We start from the raw sequence: 25912 nt of genomic DNA, 5'->3' as shown, positions 1-25912 counted from the left end.
GAGTAATGGTCAGCTGATATTGGTTTAAGGGTAAAATAACAATGATCAAATTTGGCTTAAAATTGATATTATAAGCATTTTTGCGATTATTTCTAAATACATTAAATGTAACTACAGGTCAATGGCATTTTCCTCGTCAAGACGGACAATCAGTATGATAAAAATGAAAGTGACTAATATAAGCTGTTATTAGTTAGAAGGTCAATATTTGATCTATCTAATGCACGTTACATGGTGTATTTAATACCAAGGAACGACTTTATGAGCTTAAAGGGTGGTTTTGTGAAAAAATACGACATTTATAAATCAGTACGTTTTGTATTAATGTACTTTGAAATACACGGATGCTGCTTCAAACAATCAGTTTGCATCCTGCAGGATAGTTGTAATTCATTGCGCGATGGAGCAATACATCGTGTCAACGAAGCAAAACAATGGCTTATGATAGGTTTTTATAACATCCCTGTCAGTGATCGAATCAATGTGGCGCCGTTAGACTCAATCAATAACGTTGACATGCATTAAAACACTTCAACACGATTCTTTCCAGTCTTAATACATTAATGCCTCAATGTGAGATCATAATTAATGAGTTTGTCGACAGTTAAATTACTTTGCTTCGTTAGAATGAAAGTTATGCTTAAAAGCGACATATGAATACAGCAAGACCATTGTTTCATTGACGTAGAAGACATGTACAATCCAAGATAAACAAAATAAATAAATAATAAATCGTGAGTACTATACCTGGGGATGTGAATGAAACCTGTTTTAGTCGCTGGCTATTATATTACTAAATATATGAGTAAGTGATCTTTTCTGATAAATGGCCTTTTGACCTCAAACTGCAATGTATATAATTACCAACTCTACATTCGATGTATTCTATTGATATGTAACCCGTTCCTTTTCCCAGACTATGTCGTTGTCTTTTTTTTCTTGTATTGTCGATTTTTTCTGTGTATAAATTGTTTAAGGAACGCCTAATAAACATGTACACACAAAGATAAAAAAAACAACATATAAGTGACGTTTGCTTGCGTTCAGTCTTTCAATCTTTAGTTTTGTGAGATGGTTTCTTAATCCAGCATATTACGAACCCAAACTCTAAATTCGGAAATGATTAAATATAGTTCCAATCACACAGTAAGATATTCATTACGCATTTAGGTATTTACAGAGTGACATTATAGGAAGCAATATAAAATTCAAATCAAACAAGAGACAGCTTTATAATGAATCAGTATGAACTGCCTACTAATCAAAGTCACCAGTGTGTGTTAAATATAAAAGACATCAGGTAATTGGCTATATCGTATATACACACTTTCTTTATTAATAATATACGTATGCATAGCTGACGACTTTATTAATCGCGAGTAAATGTCACTCCTTTGTTCCGAGATGAAGATTAATTATCATATTTCATAATGTAAACGGGAGGAAGTTCTTTGATTAATAATTTACCTGTCGTGTGCATATATCTGTCATTGGCTACGGCTTAAAGACTGATATCTCGTGTATATTTTAGTACATACTGAATTGAAGTACGTGGAATAACGATCTCTCCAGACTGAATGTCCGCGATCATGGACGCAGACGATGTAACGATACGTACTGCATTTGGTGTCGATAGTATAGAAACAGATATTCCTTCAGGACACAAAACTCAATACAAGTTCATCGAATTAGTAGAAAGTGGAAATACAGATGAAGTGAAAGAATTTCTACAGGTAAGTCAATCTTAATATGGCTTTTCTCGTTGTCAGCCGGAGTCTCCTTTTACAGGTTTGATATCTCCGACTCCGCAATACGGCTATTCGCATCAGACAGAGAAAGACGGTCCTGGCTTTTCAACGGTTTTGATATCTTCAATCTACTATGGGGCTCATCAAATATAGTGTCTCTTCATATTGCCGTTGAATTGCACATTTTCAAGTATATCTTTTGATAACTGAACTTCATGATACATGTACTGATTTCTCAAAATTGTAACTAATTCGTTTCCATGGAATTTTCGTCACATATATTTTTAACTATAAAGAATTTCGTTAAAGATGGCTGCTTTATCAAATAAACCTGTATACCCCAATGAAGCCTATTTTTTTCTGTGATATGATTACTGAGATGTTAACGTCTTTGTTTTTTTATGCTATCTTCATTTTGTTTCAAAACTTATATTATAAGGTATCCCTTCATATTTCATTCCTCTAGCAATTTTTTATGATGTAAACATATCTAATGACATAGTATAAATAACCCGATGATTATTCACCAATAGTAGTCATGAGTAGCCATGGTAACAAATCGTTTGGCTATGTATATAAAGAAGATCATAATAACATTATTCATGCGGTTATAGTCTGGGAAGAGGTGGAAGTACTCATTATGCGTTTAACCAATTTGATATATCATGTATTGCATTAATTGGCTCATCGTACCTGTTACGTTTATTCATTTGATCTCAACAAGAATATCACAGATAGTAGACTTTATATCACATGTTCGTACTTTCATTGTTTTGATCTTTACACAGTACCTCTGAAAATTCTGATATTTTCAGTTGTTTCCATGATATTTATGGTGCGCTTTGCCATTGTGTTATAAGTTTACGTTTTTGAAATACACTTATGACGGTTGAAGTTAAACTGAATGCAAACAAAATAAACTGAATATGATGTCATCCATATTTGTTTTCGTTTACTTGCTCTTTGTCTCAATGCACTCAATCAAAAATTCGTCATACCATCCTTTTTCCAACATTAATACTTACATTAACACATTTAAAAGTTTTAAATGGGAACACACTTTTGCTATGTTTTCGTTCGATTCATCTGTTTGTGGCCTTTTAAACCTGTTTTCGAAGTCATAAAATTTGTAAGGCAAAACAAGGATAAACGAAGTATTCAAGTTTGCTTAAACTTAAGAATGGCCTTAAGTTCCATGATAGTATGTAATTGCATTGTATGTAACAGACTAAGTTAATAAACACAAGGAAATATTAATATTCTATAGAGTGACGTAAATATCACCATGTTGTCATTGTCAACATCGTCATGAGCATAGTAATTTCCTAACAATCACAACACAACACAACACAACACAACACAACACAACACAACACAACACAACACAACACAACACAACACAACGCAGCACAACACAATACAACACAACACAACACAACACAACACAACACAACACAATACAATACAACACAGCACAACACAATACAACACGACACGACGCGACAGAACACAACGCAACGCAACGCAACACAACACAACATAACGCAACACAACGCAACGCAACACAACGCAACGCAACGCAACACAACACAACGCAATGAAACGCAACACAACACAACACAACACAACACAACACGACAGAGTGCAACACAACACAACGCAACGCAACGTAACACAACACAACGCAATGAAACGCAACGCAACGCAACGCAACACAACCCAACGCAACGCAACACGACATATAATATAACATTATGACACTATTTACTTGAAATTTCCCATTTCTATTGGGCAGGGAAATCGAAATCTTGAGATTGACTCTGTTATCTGTATAAAGTCAATACCCTACACAGCCCTACAGGTTGCTGCTGAAAATGACAATTTTGTCATGGTGAAGTTCTTACTAGACTCCGGTGCCACAGCTCTAAGGCATCCAGGCAATTCCTTGGGTAAGTATTTAAGACCACAAGAAAACATTTTTAAGTCTATATAAAGAAAACATTATTTATATAACACCGTGCTTGCAGTAATTTCTCATAGGACAGCAAAGAACTTATAAATGTAACACTACAAGCACTGGTGTAAATACCCAGAGTACCTCGCACTTGCACTCGCCCGTCATGAGGTTTTGCCATATTATCAAACTGTATAACTAAATCGTTTCATAAATGAATAAAGAGAACAAAAGGGGAGTTGATATTTTGATCAAATTCATACACAGTCGAATCGATAAATTGCTCACAAATATTGAACCAGTCTTTGAAAAATGAACTCTTCACACTAAGGCAAAGAATACAATCGAGCAACCGATTACGTTCGGTAAATATTGAGTTAACTTCTTTCCGTCGAGATGTGTCCTGTAATTAAATCCGAGTTAACAAACGCTTTGATACAGCAAGATTTGATGAAATCTGTATTGACAAAAGAATGTGCATTGGGACATTATCAAATTACACCTGTAATCAGATACAGTGAACATGACGGGTCAATGACAGATTGTCAAGCATGTTTTCTTTCCATTAACAGGTGAACACATTAGTGATAACGACCCATTGTCCACTCACCTAGCACGCTTACATCTCTACAGCGCCCTCACGAGCCCATCCCATATCGCCTTAACGAGTGATGATCCACTTATCACTGCATTGGAGCTTATAGGGAACCTTCGTAGATTAATGAGTGACTGTCTATCTGGTGACCCTTTCATTGTACGTATACTTAACTGTGAAAGTAATTACTACTATGATAATTAGGTTAATGTACTCAGGCTGTTAGTGGTCATAGATTTACATGTATTACATACACTCTTGTCGTGGATCCAATAAGCTTGTCAGAAACACATTGTGAACATAGGTTTTATTTCTCACGAAATTGGGAGCGCTTATAACTATCTTGAAGAAAAGAAAACAGAAAAATAAAATATTATTACCAGAAACAGTCATGTAGATACAGATACAGATACAGATACTTTATTGCCATGTGTTTAAAAAAACACATCAAATATACGATCAAAGGTTAGATTGACGAGGAAATCAGTGAACTTTGAGACGATCACATTATTTGATAGAGGACTACTAACAAAGAGTGTGCATGTCAAATGAGATACAGTACTATGTATATTTAATGTAATGTAATGCAATGCAGAGTTTGCAATTGGTCAGACAGATAGTAGGTGGAACGGTCAAGATTTGCGAATTCACTGTACGGATAACCGTCAGCACTACATTTTATTCTGTACCAGTTATATATATATATATATATATATATAGCTACATGATGGTTTATCGATCGATCTTTTTTTTTTTATCATAGATGGATTATAAACGTCTCCAACGAAAAGTAGAGAAGTTTGCAGGGGATCTATTGCACGAGTGTCAATCTACTAGAGAGGTTATGTTGTTTCTTAATGGGAAAAACAGACAATCAAAGCAGTCAAACAATGGCCACTATTTTACGCTGAATAAAGCTATCGACAATGAAGCCAAAGAAGTAAGTGTCAGTTGGAAATGGTTTGAGAAAAAAAAATCGTTTAAAAGGGAAAGCGACAAGAATAATGTTCATCGTCGCAAACCACGACCTGTTTTACGGCAACGTTCTTAACGAGCCTCCAACAGGCTGCGTGGATGCATTCATATACTATATCCGTATTTATGTCATAGCTAATTTATTCGTTTTGTATGTAAACACTACAACCAATCAGATTGTCCCTTGCATACCACGTGATATACTGCTAATGCCTTGGCAAGCGTCGAGTACGTACACTGAAAACTGACTTGGCCAAGTTGGGTTCTTGTTGCTGAAATTTTATTTTTGCCATCCTACAAACAAGATTGGATTGATACATGTATGAATATAAAATAATGATCTATAAATCTTGCCTCGAAGTGTCAAGCAGGGTTTGTGAGAGCATATATTTGTTTTACTGTCAGACCACGACCGGTCGTCCGATACAATCGTGAGTGTGTAGCAAGTACGTATACCGAAGTAGGTTTAATACAAAGTGGATTATCTCTATAGGGCCATGGTTACAACTAGCAAGATTGGCTGATTCAAGCGAGTTCACTCGAGATAATCTTATTTCCATTCACAGCTTGTAGTTATTGAAGTGTTGGTTACCATGCATACTCTTGATTTTACAAGGAACTGAACCTGTGCTGAACGCTTAGCACAGTGCCTTCGGGCGCACGAGTTACATGTAAGAACGCTAGGACGACTGCCCGTACTAGTATAATTAATATTCTGTACATTACCCGTTTATCAGCTCAACAAATCTTTCCCCCTTCTTACTTTATACTCTTTAACCCCGTCAAATATTGGTTATCCTAGTAGATTTAAATTAGACTAGTAACTTTTACTCGGGTCTTTTGAATCGCTCGTTCACATTCACTCAGTGCATGCATCTGTAGAATGTTTGCTGTTCACCGTGACGCAAGCTAACTGTGTTGGACTTGCTAACCACGGCTTCTTTTACTGCAGCGTCAAAAAATCACCGTGTGAAAGTACATCATTTCTGTTGTACTCCCCATTACAGTTTTTAGGACTTCTTTTGCGGAAAGTTGTATGTGTGAGTACCCTGTAGTTTTTCTGCATTGCCGCGAACTTTGCGGCAGTTGCAATAATTCGCCATAACCACAGGGGGCAGCGAGCATGTAACTGATTGATTGATTGATCGATCGATCGATCGGTTAATTTATTGATTGATTGATTTATTAATTGGTTGAATGATTGATCGATTGAATAATCAATTTTTGTGGTGCAATATAACTTATTTTGTGTGTGATATTGATCAATTCACTCATTGAGTTTTAAAACTATCTTTCTTACAAGTTTATGCATGGTCAAATGTTTGTCCAGTGTGATAATCTCCCAGCAGATAAGAGATAAAGCAAACTGTTAATGTAAGTGATCTCTCTGCCAATTTACACTTTTTGCCACAAAACCTTAGCATTTGGGTGTTTGAGACACACACAATTCTTGTTTGAAACACACACAATCCTTGTTCGAAACACACACAATCCTGGTCAAAAGAGCTTAGCATTTGCCGTTTTGTGCAACAATTTACTCTAAAACTGGACACATCAAAAGATGCGTCAGTTCCAGGCGACAAAACAAACACGCCAGTCGAAACCACACCACTTGTGTCTGCATCAACTCTCATTGACGGAACCCTTGATGTCTTCCGTTTTAGAGTAAATTGTTGCAGAAAACAACCAAATGCTAAGGTCTTATGACCAGAATTGAGGTGTTCGTAACACACTGAATCCTGGTCATAAGACCTTAGCATTTGGGGATTTTCTGCAACAATTTACTCTAAAACAGCACACATCAAAGGGCCGTCAACACGGATTGACAGTTCGGGTAGTCTACACGACGGGTGTTTTCGGTGACCAACACCCCGTACAATTCTGACTCTCCGACGCCTCAGCGGTGGCAGTCGCTCGATCATGGATGGGTGGGTACCCCGGCTTGTTAGTGAAATTTCATATGTACCCCTTTTCCAGTTAATATTTCAATGAAAAAGAACCCCCCCCCCTTTTTTTTATATAGTGAATCTGGGAGAAAATAACTTCAAAAACCCCATTCTTTCCGAAACCAGGGAAGTTTTACCTTCAACTAGCTCTGGATTTTCACGTCGTGTCAAAACCCCGTAGCGTATAAATCCAGAGCTATAATACCTTCAACGACACCTAATCCATACACTGAGAGAGAGAGAGAGAGAGAGAGAGAGAGAGAGAGAGAGAGAGAGAGAGAGAGAGAGAGAGAGAGAGAGAGAGAGAGAGAGAGAGAGAGAGAGAGAGAGAGAGAGAGAGAGAGAGAGAGAGAAGAAGAAGGAGAAGTACCCATATTCTCGGAGGGTGATCTGAAAAAAGTACCCCCTTTTTACGATTCAACGGACCTAGATGGTCGACGAGATGCGAAACATCCATTGGACCGCTACCAAGAAAACAGGTCGTAAATTGTGATATTGCGATTCTGCGAAAAGACACAGCGAGAGAGGGGTTAAAAAGGAGACACGAGGAACATCATCAGTGGAAAGCGGGATGGTCACCGAAAACACTGGACATCGCGTAGTAGACGTCTACTGACTGCTCGAGCGCTCTCTTCAACGTTGAAAGCGGCATCTTTTGATGGTCATAAATGCTTAGCATTTCGGACTTAATATCAACAATTTACTCTGTTCGACAGACCAGAAGTTAGTGTGTCTTAGACACCACACGAAATTGTAACAGTGTGTAAAGCAGGATGCTTTGAAGAAGTCACCTCCGACTAACGCATCTTTTGATGTGTTCTGTTTTAGAGTAAATTGTAGCACAAAACGTCAAATGCTAAGTTCTTTTGACCAGGATTCAGTGTGTCTCAAACAAGGATTGTGTGTGTCTCAAACAAGAATTGTGTGTGTCTCACACACCCAAATGCTAAGGTTTTATAACAAAAAGTGTATAAGATTAGGACAGTTTTAATTTAAATAAGATGAGAAGAATGGACAAGGCGTCTTTATGTAGTCAATAAAGCAAAGAGAGAATTACATACAGGGCCTATGTTTTGTATATAGAAAAATGGCATTTGGAGCGTGTCACATTTACGTGCCAGACAACACTTGACTCCCCTTGCAATTACAGCTTCTAGTTATTTCTTTTTCCACTTTCTTGTTACAGTTTATAGCAGACGGACGATGTCAAATGGTGATGTACGAACTATGGTGTAAATCACTGCCGGGAAAGACCCATGGAAAGAGTGTGTTATCATTCTTCGGCAACTGGATCTATCTGTTCGTCGTTCTCGGCATATTACAACCATTGATAGCAACGTTCCTTTTGATAACGCCAACTAACAAATTATCACAGAATTTCAAATCGCCAAGCATTTGTTTCTTTCTTTCATTTTTTTCTCATTCCTGGTTTATCGTCTCGTATATTTTCCAATCAGTTTATATTTTCGCCCCACCTGCCGTCACAAGCAAAGTGGAAGACATATTTGTAGTGATAAGCGGTTCTTACACATGTGTTCATGTTATTGGCCTGGGTATGAATGTCGTCACCGATATCAAAATAAGCGGATTTATACAATACGTCGGCGGATTTTGGAACATTGCAAATTTAATCATCTTGATTAGCTTCGTATTGGAAACCATAACATTCATTACATACTCACTATTTTCACCTGACACGGTAGAAGCAAGCGTCTTATATGCTTTAGGTCGCTGCATGTGTTGTCTTGCACTGACGTGGTCGATTTTTTACATGTTTCATTTCCTACAGACATCTAACTATTTAGGTCATATGTTATTAAGTCTACGACGCATTGTGCCCGTTACATTGCAGTTCTTCTCAGTGTTTAGTATATGCCAATTATCATTTACATGGGCATTTTATTTCCTACATTACGGTGGACTTGCATACGACGGGTAGGTTTGCATTTAACAGTACGTATGTATGTATGTATGTATGTATGTATGTATGTATGCATGTATGTATGTATGTATGTATGTATGCATGTATGTATGTATGTATGTATGTATGTATGTATGTATGTATGTATGTATGTATGTATGTATGTATGTTTATATGTATGTATGTATGTATGTATGTATGTATGTATGTATGTATGTATGTATGTATGTGTATGTGTGTGTGTATGTGTGTATGTATGTATGTATGTATGTATGTATGTATGTATGTATGTATGCATGCATGTAGTGTGTAGGTATGTATTTGTGTGTGTATGTATGTATGTATGTATGTATGTTTATATATATATATATATATATATATATATATATATATATATATATATATATATATATATATATATATATATATATATAAATTTCATGTTTTCGATAGCTACGTAGCAACAGCTTGGACACTGACCTGGTCTCTTTATGGTATTCATGACCTTGACAAGCTGGGATCCACACAGGTGATTGGCTGCAATTTGACAACAAGCAAGAATCTAACTTTTAATGCAAACATGACAAGCGATGGCGAACTATGCGATTTCTACTCCACATCGACATCACTTTTTATCATGCACTACTTTACTCTGACGTTGTACCTTTCATACTGTGTCATTGTCATTCTGGCTCTCCTGAATATCTTCATTGCAATGATTGCTGATACCTATACTAAAATACAGGTCAGTATTCGTAAACTACAGTCACTGTGAAAAATATCAACATGTAGACAGACATAACGTTTGATATATATATATATATATATATATATATATATATATATATATATATATATATATATATATATATATATATATATATATATATATATAACTCGGTGAGCATCAATCTGCTAAGACAGTGCTCTATACCGCAGTGGCAGAGCGCAATAGTTTTGGTAGTTCTGAAACTCTTTCTTGGTTGTAACTCGGAGTTTCACGCATAGTGCGATCATCAGACAATAGTCCGATCATCAGTTGCCTGATGATCGCACTATGCGTGAAACTCCGAGTTACAACCAAGAAAGAGTTCCAGAACTACCAAAACTATATATATACAAGTATATATATATATATATATATATATATATATATATATATATATATATATATATATATATATATATATATATATATATATATATGTGTGTGTGTGTGTAACCTTATCAAGTTCTTAATCCTGGTCTTGGTAGCGAGTTGACCGGTGTTTGGCGTAGTGGGTAAGGAAAGATAACCAGAGTCGTAGAGTATACTCAAAACACTACATTCTTTATTGCTATATGTGGTACACTAAAGTTACAAGCCAAGGATAATGAATAACCCAACCCCTAATTAATATTCATGTACCTGCTCATGAATAGTAGTGCAATGGAATAGGCAGGGCACATGTCACATACCTCCCCCCTTCTTTTGATGAAAACTGGGTTCTTCATCATAAAGGCAGTAACGTAAATTACATAACACTACTGCTATTCCATGTTGGTCAAGCAGAATAATATAGATCTGAGTGTACACAGGGTCACGCTAATGTTTCGCCAAAATACACCCAGTGGTAAGATTGTACTATTGAATCATATATAGCCTGCTCACCCTCACACATGCTAACTACTCGCACTCTATCTCACATAACTCATGCCGTGCCCTGGATAGTGCATCAGCATTCTCATTATCAATTCCCCGTTTTATGCCGTACGCTGAACTGATGTGTTACCTGATATACCACCTAACCATGTTCATCATCAGTAGCTGAACGTTTTTCCCCTTCAACCTCACTGTCACCAATGGTGTATTCATCACTGGTGCCAGTACTGTGACCAACCTGCGGAACCACCAGGTCCTCTATTGGTGTTGCCATAACACTTGAGGCTAGTTCACTCTCTTTTACTTTAGCCTCTTTTCTATCAATTGCGTTCTGTTGTCGTCTGCTGACAACAAAAGCCCATGTCGCATTTTGGCTTCCCCTCAACTTCATAGTTTCATTACCCAGCAAAATATCGTAGGGTATACCCTCACTCACATGTGCACCAACTTGTAATGGTCCAGAAAATGCCTCGCATTTAAGGTCAATGATAGCCATTGGTACTATCACTTCATGTGGGCCAAAGTAAACAGGAGTGTATGCATTGGGTATGTATGTCCCATGCTGTGCTACACTTGGCTTCACTATACTTAGATTACAGCCAGTATCCCGTAGGATTTGGAATGACTGCCCTCCGACTTCCCCATCTATAGTGAAAGGAGCAAACAAGTCATTTTCATCCTCCCCCTGTATGTGTGCTGTATCCACTGCCATGCAGCATCCAACATACTTAGCTTTACCTGCTGTCTCCTCTCCCTTTAATCTCTCTGGGCACACTTTCGCAAAGTGACCTTCCTTTTTGCAGATGTAGCAAGATTTGTCAGATTTACTCTGGTCAGATTTAGCAGCATGACTGGACTTGTGTCCCTCCCCATCACTACCATTCTGACTGTTTTCAGAATTGCCTTCACCAGGGTCTGACAGATCTATATAAGGTGTGTTACGAGCTGCAGTGTATGTCTCTGCCTGCCCTAACATTTCCTCAAGTGACTTTGGGCTTCTTTCCCGTAGCCACACTTGCAGATCTCTCGGAGCACATTCAACAAATTGCTCCCTCACCAACAGATCCATAACATTTTCAGTGGAGGTCTTCTCCATTTCCAACCACTGTGTCAGTGTCTCCGCGAGACGGTTACCAAACTCTGTCAGAGTTTCGTCAACTTTTCGCTTCATAGTACGAAATTGCACCCGGTATGCCTCCCCAGTCAATTCATACTTTTTATAAATTGCTGATTTAATTTCCTCGTAATTGTTGAAATCCCCGGGCGGTAGCCTAGAAAATGCGTCCTGTGCTTTCCCTGAAAGCATAGGTCCCAGTTTAATACCCCACTTCTCCTTTGGCCAACCGTAAGCGGTTGCTAACCCTTCAAAAGTGCGAAGGAATGTGTCAATATTGTCACCATACTTAAACTGAGGAAGTTTTGCATTCCTTTCCACCACCTCAACTTCAGTGTTAGGTGAAATTGGAATTGATCTTGCTTCCAATTCTAATTTCTTAATTTCAAGCTCATATCGCTTCTGTTCCATTACTAGTTTCATTTCAGCTTCTTTCTCAGCTAAGCTGTTTAGGTGTCTCTCTCTTTCAATCATAAGCTCATGCTCTCTTCTCTCTTTCTCATGCTCTCTTCTCTCCTTGTCAGCTAATCGTTTCTCTTTTTCTAACTCATACTGTAGAGACAAAAGGTCTAGTTCAGTTCGAACGTCTTTTGTTTCAACACCGGCGACAACTCCGTCCCCACTCTTGGGTTCAAACTTCCTCTCAAGTATGATCCCATCCAAGTGATATTGTTGACCCATTGGAGTCAACAAGGGCATTGTTGACCGTGGGAGAGAGCCCCAATTAGCTGGTGTGCCTTGTCTTTTGGTTGACATGACTACACAGGGTCAAACCACTTCAAACACAACAGACACACACCACAGGTTATACCAACAATATACTATCTCAACACTATGCTGCCACCACTATTTTACAATGGTATCACCCAATGTAAGTTTTATCCAATCCCACAGATTACACAAATAGAGACTCACCCTCAGCAACAGTATCACCCCGTACTGTCACACCCAGATCTTTACATATATTATGAGGCTTCACCTGGTTGCAAAGTTCAGTTTTGTCCGTAGAGTGTACTCACTCTGGTTTCTTCACAATTATTATTATTATGTAATAATATATATAGTGTCTTATCTTTTTCTAAAGTCCAACATCGACACCGAATGGAAGTTTGTGTGCGTTTCGACGATAATGCAGTATGCTAATCGACCAGTAACTCTGCCTCCCCCATATAATGTTTTCGAATACCTTCGAAATGCTATATTGTCATGTTTTGGTAGATGTGGGCGGAATGTGATAAACCCCGATGGACGAAAGGTAGATATAAAGTTGCATTCATATATACTGGCCACACAATGAAACTTTTTAATTTTCACCCACGAGCTCAAAATGTTATTCCACACACTTACATGTATGAGATCCCTGTCCAATTGTCGCATTGTTCATCAATGTTTCAATGAGAACGACGTTAATCTCCTTCCTTGGCCGGCAAATTCCCCCGATTTGTCACCACTAGAGTATCTATGGGATGAAATGCATCGTCATATCCATCGTTTGCAGCATCGGTCTTCAGACGTATGAGAATTAGCCCGGGATCTCATAAGGGTGTATGTGTGGAATGACATTCCGCAATGGTGCCATGCTTTTATGATTTCATCAACACGAGTATGATTTCATCAGTGATGAAACAACACGAGTATGATTTCATCACTGCAGTGATCAACGCAAATGGTGGACACACCAGTGATTAATTTTGTGACTATCAAATTTGCAGCGTATAACTTTGTCCCCATGGATGAGACAAAACATTGGAGTTAAGACGTTATTGTCAATTGGGCACTAGGCGGTAACATTTAGGACTTCCAGAAAAGCTATGTATAGACAGACTAGACAGTTTTGAGCTCATGGCTCAATAAAAAAATATCATGCACTCTCCTTTTGCGGCCGGTAGGCAATGTTACAGTAGTGTCTTTCATCCACTATAATATAAGCCCACAGGATACTGCTGTTATAATGATAAATGTTGTTTTACATCTTTAGTGGATTTTGAGGACTCTTTGAGGTAAAGACAAGACAAGTCAAATTTCTTGAGTTCAGTGTTTTCTGTATTACAATTAAATGCCTTAGGCATATGTATGTAATAGATTTATATAAAGAAATATAAAAGTGTCTTTGCATTGTGTAACACTTGGTTCAAATACTGATTGATATTCGCTCTTTATCTTTTTTCCAACTAGACAATTAATATTACTGTGCTTGGAAGTTGTGAATACGATCAAGTAAGTTGAATTCCAAATCGTTCGTTAGTGTTTTCAAACGAGTAGCTGAAGTGCCATTGCAAAATGAAACATTTAACTCGAGAAACGGTACAGCAGGCAGGCATAAATAAAACATTAGATGTGAGGAAATTGACCATTAATACATACAAGATTATTCTATAGTGTATAATCTAGTCTGAACAGCAATACCAGATTTGTCTCTGGATAAAAGAAACCACACAGATCACCGCACAGAGACATTGCTCATGACCATTCCGATTTCCAATTGTGCTAAATACAGCAAGCTAGCTAAGGATATTAGATCATATTAAATATAACAATCTAAGCTGTCTTGGGACGTTTTTTCACCGTCTAGCATTGACATGTGTTGATTTTCTCCTTCGTTGATCCTCCGTTCAAAACAATTTAACCCCAAAGAAGAAGCATTAGTCTAATAGCTAACTATGGTAGATAGGAGGCAAGGAAGCTGTACTAGCAACCTTTTATTAACATCTCTATGTCCAGAACATAGAATTCACCGAGTGAAACTAAAGTGTAGAGATATAACTGTGTACCGGCACCGTTGCATTGTTTTCTTTCACAAGACTTTTCAGTCAAATTCACTTTTTTTCTTGTAGCTCATGAAGAAACTTTTGTACAATTATTTCAAAGGCAGATCGTCAAGAAGGAAAGAAGCCTCAGAGAAGGAAGACGTATATGAATTTAGCAAATAGACGATTCCATACATTATAGTAGTTGTGTCATTGAGTCTTATTGCCATTTCATATTTATTCATATTTCATATTTGAAATCGACCTAAATACCTTAATTACTTTGACTTAAGTAGTTTAAAGAAGGGAGACGGGTATAGGCATGATGCCACCTGTCGTCAGACTGTCTTCTGCTAAAAGATTGATACCCTGATGGCATCAATATATATATATATATATATATATATATATATATATATATATATATATATATATATATATATATATATATATATAACTAGTATTGCAAAAGCTCTAGTACTTGATCATGATTCATGCCATCAACTGTTTTTATTGCACTACTATCCACTACTGTTTACTATTATGTGTATCGTTATTATTATCAATATGTTTCTTTGATGTTGAAATACATGTGAAATAAAAAGAGATGACATTAGAAACTGATTAATATGCCACTTTGAAATGTGTAGACACAAATGATAAATAATTATCAATCTTGATCGTGTACATGTCAAAATGCTGGAAAGTAATTAAGTTGATATTGGCAATGGTATGGTATCGTCACCGTACTATATTGTTTGTTTGTTTGTTTGTTTGTTTGTTTGATTCTTTACCAACAAATGTTTCATTCTGAGCAATAAAATCTGAGTAGATATGATATAAGTGTTAGTGTTACATGTAAAAGCTCTGAGTTTCAAAGTTCGTTCCTGACAAACTTATCGACCAGCGCAGAAAACATGTACTGGAACACATGTAACATAAACGAGTGTAATTGTTTAAGCCTATATGCGTTTTGGTGTAATTTGTGTGGACTATCCTACTTGTTGAAACATACATAACAATTTCTTGCTTTTGTACTTAGGCATTATACATAAACGATCCTAGGACATAATTTGCTATATGTATACAGAAAACAGTCGATGAATGCTCTATAATGCCATCAACTGTTCTGCTGAATAAAACTCCCAGAAGACAACTTTTTTAGTCTTTGAAGGCATTAACATTGCAAGTGGCTGTGTAAACAACTCAAGTAAATATGGCTGATAAACTTAGGTTGTGCCACTTTAATATGCATGTATTGACAAAAGAAACCATGATTCATGATCAAATATTACGTTCACCAATAGCTCCAATACTTTTGGTTAGTACGTGGTCAAAGTGATCTAATTGTCTATGCGAACTCTGAATTATTTGCTTGTACGACCTTTATTAGAAATTATGTCATCATGAACACTATATTTTAATGAGAAAGCTAGCGAATTGCTTGCCCTTGAAGATCATATGTTAAGCTGAATGGCCATGGTCAACAGTATAGTTAAAGGGAACTTAATTCTCACTTCCGAACGTCCCCGCAAGCTGTGAAAGTGCTGGACAGCCAGTGTGAGATCAATGCGCGAGTTATGTGTTGTGTTGTAAACATATTGCTGATTGGTTTATTACATGCCCTAATCAGCAGGAGTATGTATTGATTGACGAATAGAATGACGTGTAATGTAGAACCGGAACTACGTACATTCCAGCAGAGGATAACAAAGTGAACTGGCTAATGTTGACATTTATGGCTCGCCAAAGATGATAAATATTAGCGATACTTTTATCTATCTCATGTTATTTAATAGACTTCGTTATGATCGACCCAACCGTACCATGCCATTGACTACATGTAGTACATTTCAAAATACGGGAAAGTAATTGAGTGGAGATTGGCAATGGTATGATACCGTCGTCACCATACTATATGTTTTGTTTTTCGTTTGAATTGAGCCAGTCGTTTTGGAGAAAACTATGACACAGACAGACAGACAGACAGACAGACAGACAGACACAGACAGACATACACACACAGAACCCCCCTCCCCCAATGTATGTCTTTCCTTACGGAAGGAAAAAAACATATGTGCATTCATAAACAAAAAGCGGAAGCTCTTCTACTACTCAGTCATTTACAGTGTACACATGTAAAGTAACACAGATTTACATAAATGACATACACACATCACATTATCGTGTCACTGAGAAAAAACTGTTTGAGTGACATGACAGTTAATTTAATGGCGTGTTGAACGTGTCACTTTCTAAATAGTTGTCAAAATCAAAAGAAAACGACCAAGAGCAACTCAATTTTGTTTCTTTAAAAAATTTGGTCGTGAGAAAGCATAATTATACATATCGTGATTGCCTATAGCATGACATACATATGTATATTGCAAATGTGTACAATTTTTTTTTTTGTTAATCTTTTTTTTTGAAGTCCAACAATAGACTGACATCGCTTGATTTTACGACTGTCACGACTCATATTTCAATGGATATTTTACTCGAGGGTATTTCACCCCCCCCCCCCATCCATTTGATTCATTCTAACCATATAATTTTTGCCTGTATCTATTCCATATTGATTGAAAGTTTTACACTATTTGAAGAAACATTTCAGTCACAAATATGTATTTTTTTATAAATGTACTGACCACCTTATGGCCACACTACACTAACCCCAAGGCTACGCTCGTCTAAATATTTTACACAAATTTAAGAAACGTCTCGACACATTTACCTTGAACCCCTTAAATCACTCGGTCAATTGGGACAACAATTGTCGACTGCTGATATGAACAAAGTACTTCGCGACATTGTTGTAGAGAATATGAAGGAGACACTTCACTCAAGGTATCGGATGAAATCAATGGACTGGAACTGCATAATAATCTCACTAGAATATCTCATTAATACCTTGTTGAAGTGAATCAAAATGTTGATCAAACCGTGGACTCACAGGTGGCTTTGAATCTGACGATACCCCACACACATCTAGAGAAATGACTCTATCTAGCACCACATTCCGTGATGGCAACCTCAACCAATGTGGCTATTTGTTTTATATATTATCATGTTTTAACTCATGTTTTGTAAAATTGTGACTCAGTGGTTGATTTAGCTCAAAATCATCATCATGATATACACGAGTAATGGTCAGCTGATATTGGTTTATGGGTAATAACAATGATCAAATTTAGCTCAAAATTGATATTATAAGCATTTTTGCGATTATTTCTACATGCATTAAATGTAACTACAGGTCAATGGCGTTTTCCTCGTCAAGACAATTAGTATACTGATAACATGAAAGTGACTAAGCTGTTATTAATTAGTAGGTCAATATTTTATCTATCTAATGCACATGGTGTATTTAATAACAAGTAATGACTCTATGAGCTAAAAAGGTGGTTTTGTGAAACAATACATTTATAAATCAGTACGTTTTGTGTCAATGTACATTGAAATACAGATGCTGCTTCAAACAATCAGTTTGCGTCCTGTAGGATAGTTAAACGTTGTAATTTATTGCGCGACGGAGCAATGTCATCGTGTCAACGAAGCAAAACAATGGCTGATGATAGGTTTTTATAACATCACTGTCAGTGATTAAATCAATTTGGCGCCGTTAGACTCAATCAATAACGTTGACATGCATTAAAACACTTCAACACGATTCTTTCCATTCTTTATACATTAATGTGTAATATGAGATTATAATTAAATGAGTTTGTCAATTTACCGATAGTGAAATTACTTTGCATCAATAGAATGAAAGTTTCATTAAAAGTGACATATGAATAGAGCAAGACCAATGTTTCCTTACAATCACGTAGAAGACCATCCAAGATAAACAAAATAAATAAATAACAAACCGTGAGCACTATAGATACCTGGCTATATCGTATGTACATACTTTCTTTATTAATAAGATACGTAATAGCTGACGACTTTGTTAATCGCAAGTAAATGTCACTCCTTTATTTGTTCCGAGATGAAGATTAATTATCATATTTCATAATGTAAACGGGAAGAAGTTCTTTGATCAATAATTTACATGTCGTGTGCAGAGTTCTGTCATTGGCTACTTCTGATATCTCGTGTATATTGAAGTACGTGGAATAACGATCTCTCCAGACTGAATGTCCGCGATCATGGACGCAGATGATGTAACGATACGTACTGCATTTGGTGTCGATAGTATAGAAACAGATATTCCTTTTGGACACAATACTCAATACAAGTTCATCGAATTAGTAGAAAGTGGAAACACAGATGAAGTGAAAGAATTTCTACAGGTAAGTCAATCTTAATATGGCTTTTATCATTGTCAGCCTGAGTCTCCTTTTACAAGTTTGATATCTCCGACTCCGCATTACGGCTATTGGCATCAAACAGAGAAAGACGGTCCTGGCCGTTTTGATATCTTCAGTCTACTATGGGGCTAATCAAATATAGTTTCTCTTCATATTGCCGTTGAATTGCACATTTTCAAGTATATCGTTTGATAGCTCAACTTCGTCATACATGTAATAATTTCTCAAAATTGTAATTAATTCGTTTCCATGGAATTTTCGTCACATATATTTTTAACTATAAAGAATTTCGTTAAGATGGCTGCTTTATCAAAGATACAGTTCAATGAATAAACATCTATACTCCAATGAAGCTTTCTTTTTTCCCGTGATTAGACTAATGAGATGTTAACGTCTTTGTTTTTTATTTATGCTATCTTCATTTTGTTTCAAAACTTATATTATAAAGTATCCCTTCATATTTCATTCCTCTAGCAATTTTTTATGATGTAAACATATCTAATGACATAGTATAAATAACCCGATGATTATTCACAAATAGTAGACATGAGTAGCCACGGTAACAAATCGTTTGGCTATGTATATAAAGAAGATCATAATAACATTATTCATGCGGTTATAGTCTGGGAAGAGGTGGAAGTACTCATTATGCGTTTAACCAATTTGATATATCATGTATTGCATTAATTGGCTCATGGTACCTGTTACGTTTATTCATTTGATCTCAACAAGAATATCAAAGATAGTAGTCTTTATATCACATGTTCGTACTTTCATTGTTTTGATCTTCACATAGTTCCTCTGAAAATTCTGATATTTTCAATTATTTCCATGATATTTATGGTGCGCTTTGCCATTGTGTTATAACTTTACGTTTTTGAAATACACTTATGTAGCTCGAAGTCAAACTGAATGCAAATACACTGACTATGGCTTCATTGATGTCATCCATATTTGTTTTCGTTTACTTGCTCTTTATCTCAATGCACTCAATCAATAATTTGTCATTCCATCCCTTTTTCCAACATTTGATACTTACATTAAAAGTTTTAAATGGGAACACACTTTTGCTATGTTTTCGTTGGAATCATCTGTTTGTGGCCTTTTAAACCTGTTTTCGAAGTCATAAAATTTGCAAGGCAAAACAAAGATAAACGAAGTGTTTGCTTAAACTTGAGAATGGGCTTAAATTCCATGATAGTATGTAATTGCATTATATGTAACAGACTAAGTTAAAAAACACAAGGAAATATTAATATTCTATAGAGTGACGTAAATATCACCATGTTGTCATTGTCAATATCGTCATGATCATAGTAATTTCCTGACAATCACAACGCAACACAACACAACACAACGCAACGCAACGCAACGCAACACAACACAACACAACACAACGCAACGCAACGCAACGCAAAGCAACGCAACAGCACAGCACAGCACAGCACAGCACAACACAACACAACACAACACAACACAACACAACACAACACAACACAACACAACACATATAATATAACATAATGACACTATTCACTTGAAATTTCCCATTTCTATTGGGCAGGGAAATCGAAATCTTGAGATTGACTCTGTTATCTGTATAAAGTCAATACCCTACACAGCCCTACAGGTTGCTGCTGAAAGGGACAATTTTTTCATGGTGAAGTTCTTACTAGACTCCGGTGCCACAGCTCTAAGGAATCCAGGCAATTCCTTGGGTAAGCCACAAGAAAAACAATTCGTTAAGAAAATATAAGTACAACAGTCTATATAAAGAAAAAAATATCAATATAACACCGTGTACGTGCTTGCAGTGATTTCTCATAGGACAGCAATGTAACACTACAAGTATTGGTCCAGGTGTAAATACCCAGAGTACCTCACACATGCACTCGCGCGTCATGGGGTTTTACCATATTATGAACGTTTATAACTAAATTGTCCCATAAATGAAGAAAGAGGAGAAGAGGTGCGGCTGTAGGGAGTTGATATTTTGATCAAATTCATACACAGTCGAATCGATTAATTGCTCACAAATATTGAACCCGTGAAACGTGTTTAAAAACAGTCTTTGAAACCTAAGCAGTGCACAATATGGCAAAGAATACAATCGAGCAATCGATTACGTTCGGTAAATATTGAATTAACTTCTTTCCGTCGAGATGATGTGTGCTGTAGAGGCTTTGATACATACATGTACAGCAAGATGTGATGATATCTGTATTGACAAAAGAATGTGCATTGGGGCATTATCAAATTACACCTGTAATCAGAGACAGTGTACATGATGGATCAATGAGAGATTGTCAAGCATGTGTTTTTCTTTCCATTAACAGGTGAACACATTGGTGATAACGACCAATTGTCCGCTCACCTAGCACGCTTACATCTCTACAGCGCCATCACGAGCCCATCCTATATCGCCTTAACGAGTGATGATCCACTTATCACTGCATTGGAGCTTATAGGGAACCTTCGTAGATTAATGAGTGACTGTCTATCTGGTGACCCTTTCATTGTACGTATACTTAACTGTGAAAGCAATTACTACTATAATAATTAGGTTAATGTACTCAGGCTGTTAGTGGTCATAGATTTACATGTATTACATACACTATTGTCATGGATCCGATAAGCTTGTCAGAAAGGTTTTATTTCTCACGAAATTGGGAGCTATCTTGAAGAAAAGAAAGCAGAAGAATAAACCAGAAACAGTCATGTAGATATACGATCAAAGGTTTGGATTGACGGGGAAATCAATTAACTTTGAGACGATCATATTATTTAATAAAGGACTACAAAAAGTGTGCATGATGAAATGAGATACAATACTAGATATATTTAATGTTATTACAGTAATGCAATGCAGAGTTTGCAATTGATTGGTCAGACAGATAATAGGTGGAACGGTCAAGATTTGCGAATTCACTTTACGGATAACCGTCAGCAATACACTATGTTCTGTGCCAGTTATATAGCTAAATGATGGTACATGCATATCGATCGCTATATTTTTTTTTATCGTAGGTGGATTATAAACGTCTCCAACGAAAAGTAGAAAAGTTTGCAGGGGATCTATTGCACGAGTGTCAATCTACCAGAGAGGTTTTGTTGTTTCTTAATGGGAAAAACAGACAATCAAAGAAGTCAAACAACGGCCACTATTTTACGCTGAATAAAGCTATCGACAATGAAGCCAAAGAAGTAAGTGTCAGTCGGAAATGGTTTGAGAAAAAAAAACGTTCAAAAGGGAAAGAGACAAGAATATTTTATATAGATAGTATCCTTTCCATTGACTCTCGCACTCAGGTCTCTTTTCATATTCTGACAGACGATTTTAATGCATTTGTTTTTCTTTTTAATATTTGAACACGGGAAAGTGTCATGTCTAAGAGAGAAAGGAAATTAAGAGAGGGCCATTTTTATATAGAACCAGATGTAAACTGAATGTCTTCCGTAAGGGCAAAGTTTTGAGATTGTCGTTCCTACAGACAATTGTTGGAATACAACAGAACATATGTAATAAGTTATTTTTTCTCATCGATTGCTATTTGCTCATTGCTGTTAGTGATCTCCTGGCCAACCACAACATGTACTGTGACATTTGTTGAGGATGTAAAAAAAAAATAAGCGCATCGTCGTACCACTTTAGACAACATTTCCTGATGAGAAACTATTTTTTCCTTTTTAGTGGCCTACAAAAATATGACAATAATTTATTAAATCTAAAAGCTACATCAGTAACATTTTCAGGACAAGTGCGGTTTGGTATCGCAAATGCATGTATCAAATTATATTGAATTTGAAGTGTGCATTCTTGAGATATAGGCTCATTACCGAAAACCATTAATTATGTAAATTTCTTAAATATTCTTGGGATGTTTACCGAAACCTACTCAGTCCTTGTCACTACCCTACAGAACACATGCAATAAATTTCGTTTGAATTGAGCCAGTCGTGTTTTAGATAAAGTCGCACCACTTTAGACGACATTTCCTGACGAGAAACTATTTTTTTTTCTTTTGTGGCCAATCGAAAATATGCCAATAACTTAAACTTAAACAAAAACTAAAAGCTACATTAGTAATATTTTCAGGACAAATGCGCTTTGGTATCGCAAATATGTGTACCAAGTTATAATGAATTTGAAGCGTGCATTCTTGTGATATAGCCTAATTATCGAAAATCATTAATTATGTAAATTGATCATTAATATTCAGGGGATTTTTACCAAAACCTAATCAAGTCTTGCCATTACCCTACGGAATACGTCTTCAAAATTTAGTTTGAATTGAGCAGGCCGTTATGGAGAAAACGATGACACAGACAGACAGACAGACAGACAGACAGACAGACAGACAGACAGACAGACAGACAGACAGACAGACAGACAGACAGACAGACATACATACAGACAGACAGACACAAAGACAGACACAAAGACACACAGACACACAGACACACAAACAGATTCTAGTTATTTCTTTTTCCATTTTCTTGTTACAGTTTATAGCAGACGGACGATGTCAAATGGTGATGTACGAACTATGGTATAAATCACTGCCGAGAAAGACCCATGGAAAGAGTGTGTTGTCATTCTTCAGCAACTGGATCTATCTGTTCGTCGTTCTCGGCATATTACAACCATTGATAGCAACGTTCCTTTTGATAACGCCAACTAACAAACTATCACAGAATTTAAAATCGCCAAGCATTCGTTTCTTTCTTTCGTTTTTTTCTCATTCCTGGTTTATCGTCTCGTATATTTTCCAATCAGTTTATATTTTCGCCCCACCTGCCGTCACAAGCAAAGTGGAAGACATATTTATAACGATAAACCCTTTTTACCTGTGTGTTCATGTTATCGGCCTGGGTATGAATGTCGTCACCGATATCAAAATAAGCGGATTTATACAATACGTCGGCGGATTTTGGAACATTGCAAATTTAATCATCTTGATTAGCTTCATATTCGAAACCATAACATTCACTGTATTCGCACTCTTTTCACCTGACACGGTAGAAGCAAGCGTTTTATATGCTGTGGGTCGTTGTATGTGTTGTCTAGCCCTGACGTGGACTATTTTTTACATGTTTCATTTCCTACAGACATCGAGCTTTTTAGGGCATATGCTATTAAGTCTACGACGCATTATGCCTGTTACATTGCAGTTCTTCTCAGTGTTTGGTATATGCCAATTATCATTTACATGGGCATTTTATTTCCTTCATTACAGTGGACTGGCATACGACGGGTAGGTTTTCATTTTCAAAGTGTGTAAATACTATGAGACAGTTTGTGTGTGTATGTATGTATGTATGTATGTATGTATGTATGTATGTATGTGTGTGTATGTATGTATGTATGTATGTAATATGTATGTATGTATGTGTGTGTGTCTATCTGTCTGTCTGTCTGTCTGTCTGTCTGTCTGTATGAATGTATGAATGAATGTATGTATGTATGTATGTATGTATGTATGTATGTATGTATGTATGTACAATATGTATGTATGTATGTATGTATGTATGTATGTATGTATGTATGTATGTATGTTAGTATATTTGTTACACCCAATCCGTGAAACAGCCCAATTCATGAAATGTGCAATGTAACTTTGTACAGTTCATGAAATGGTCTACCTTATGCAAATGAGAGTATAGAGTACGATCTAAAAGAGCGAAATTAAAATTTTGGGGCAAGAGTTTTGAACTGGGGTGTTGATTATCGAACTCTATTAAAAACACAAGCTACACTGAAATATAATAAAATAAGAATTGTGAAGTGATGAGTTTGTAAATACATGATAATAAAGTTGTTGATTCTTATTCTATTTTGTGTGTGTCCTATAAAAGATGCTCATTTCATGTACTGGGCATATCTTACCATACCCACTTCATAACCCTGGCAACACAATTAACTATTTCATGAACTGGGCAATTTCACACATTGGGCGATATATATATATATATATATATATATATATATATATATATATATATATATATATATATATATATATATATATATATATATATATATATATCTTTTTTATGTTTGCGATAGCTACATAGCAACAGCTTGGACACTGATCTGGTCTCTTTATGGTATTCATGACCTTGACAAGCTAGGATCCACACAGGTGCTTGGCTGCAATTTAACAACAAGCAAGAATCTAACTTATAATGCAAACACGACAAACGATGCCGAACTATGCGGTTTCTACTCCACGTCGACATCACGTATTATCATGCACTACTTTACTCTGACGTTGTACCTTTCATACTGTGTCATTGTCATTCTGGCTCTCCTGAATTGCAATGATTGCTGATACCTATTCTAAAATACAGGTCAGTATTCTTAATTTACAGTCACTGTGGAGACCATCAACATATAGTGTGCACTTATGAGGCCCTGCCCAATACTGAGACCCTACCCAGTACTGGCAGACAGAACATTATATATATATATATATATATATATATATATATATATATATATATATATATATATATATATATATATATATATATATATATATATATATATATATAACTTTGTGAAGATTGCTGATGAAAATTCCCTCGTCAAATATTTAAAAGTCAGCATCAAACAAACTGTAATTTTGTCTTGTCTTTTTTTAAAGTCCAACATCGACACCGAATGGAAGTTCGTATGCGTTTCGACGATAATGCAGTATGCTAATCGACCAGTAACTCTGCCTCCCCCATATAATGTTTTCGAATACCTTCGAAATGCTATATTATCATGTTTTGGTAGATGTGGGCGGAATGTGATAAACCCCGATGGACGAAAGGTAGATATAAAGTTGCATTCATATATACTGGCCACACATTGAAACTGTGATAACCTTTTAATTTTCACCCACGAGCTCAAAATGTTATTCCACACACTTACATGTATGAGATCCCTGTCCAATTGTCGCATTGTTCATCAAT

The 25912-nt window shown here is 36.3% G+C and overlaps 2 protein-coding genes across 2 annotated transcripts; both read left to right on the top strand.

Annotated features, from left to right (window-relative positions):
* Positions 1-1556: 1556 nt before the first annotated feature.
* On the top strand, positions 1557-4501 carry LOC144441684 (transient-receptor-potential-like protein). Its single transcript, XM_078131117.1, has 3 exons — positions 1557-1733; positions 3544-3697; positions 4275-4501. Exons 1-3 carry the CDS (start codon positions 1578-1580, stop codon positions 4499-4501), a joined length of 537 nt encoding a protein of 178 aa, XP_077987243.1. The 5' UTR covers positions 1557-1577.
* Positions 4502-9091: 4590 nt separating this feature from the next.
* On the top strand, positions 9092-14825 carry LOC144441328 (transient-receptor-potential-like protein). Its single transcript, XM_078130921.1, has 5 exons — positions 9092-9171; positions 9593-9884; positions 12980-13150; positions 14071-14112; positions 14730-14825. The coding sequence occupies exons 2-5, from the start codon at positions 9720-9722 to the stop codon at positions 14823-14825; spliced, it is 474 nt and encodes a 157-aa protein (XP_077987047.1). The 5' UTR covers positions 9092-9171; positions 9593-9719.
* The last annotated feature ends 11087 nt before the right edge of the window (positions 14826-25912 follow it).

This window comes from Glandiceps talaboti, chromosome 1, assembly GCF_964340395.1.
Source record: "Glandiceps talaboti chromosome 1, keGlaTala1.1, whole genome shotgun sequence".
Lineage (NCBI taxonomy): Eukaryota > Metazoa > Hemichordata > Enteropneusta > Spengelidae > Glandiceps > Glandiceps talaboti.
This window is presented reverse-complemented; position numbering and strand designations above follow the sequence as displayed.

Excerpts from the sequence above, each read along its gene's own strand:
- LOC144441684 (XM_078131117.1), top strand. The coding sequence starts at position 1,578 with ATGTCCGCGATCATGGACGCAGACGATGTAACGATACGTACTGCATTT. Across the intron at positions 1,734-3,543 it reads AAGTGAAAGAATTTCTACAG|GGAAATCGAAATCTTGAGAT; the intron begins GTAAGTCAATCT and ends TCTATTGGGCAG. Across the intron at positions 3,698-4,274 it reads GCATCCAGGCAATTCCTTGG|GTGAACACATTAGTGATAAC; the intron begins GTAAGTATTTAA and ends TTCCATTAACAG.
- LOC144441328 (XM_078130921.1), top strand. The coding sequence starts at position 9,720 with ATGACAAGCGATGGCGAACTATGCGATTTCTACTCCACATCGACATCA. Across the intron at positions 9,885-12,979 it reads ATACCTATACTAAAATACAG|TCCAACATCGACACCGAATG; the intron begins GTCAGTATTCGT and ends CTTTTTCTAAAG. Across the intron at positions 13,151-14,070 it reads TAAACCCCGATGGACGAAAG|ACAATTAATATTACTGTGCT; the intron begins GTAGATATAAAG and ends TTTTCCAACTAG.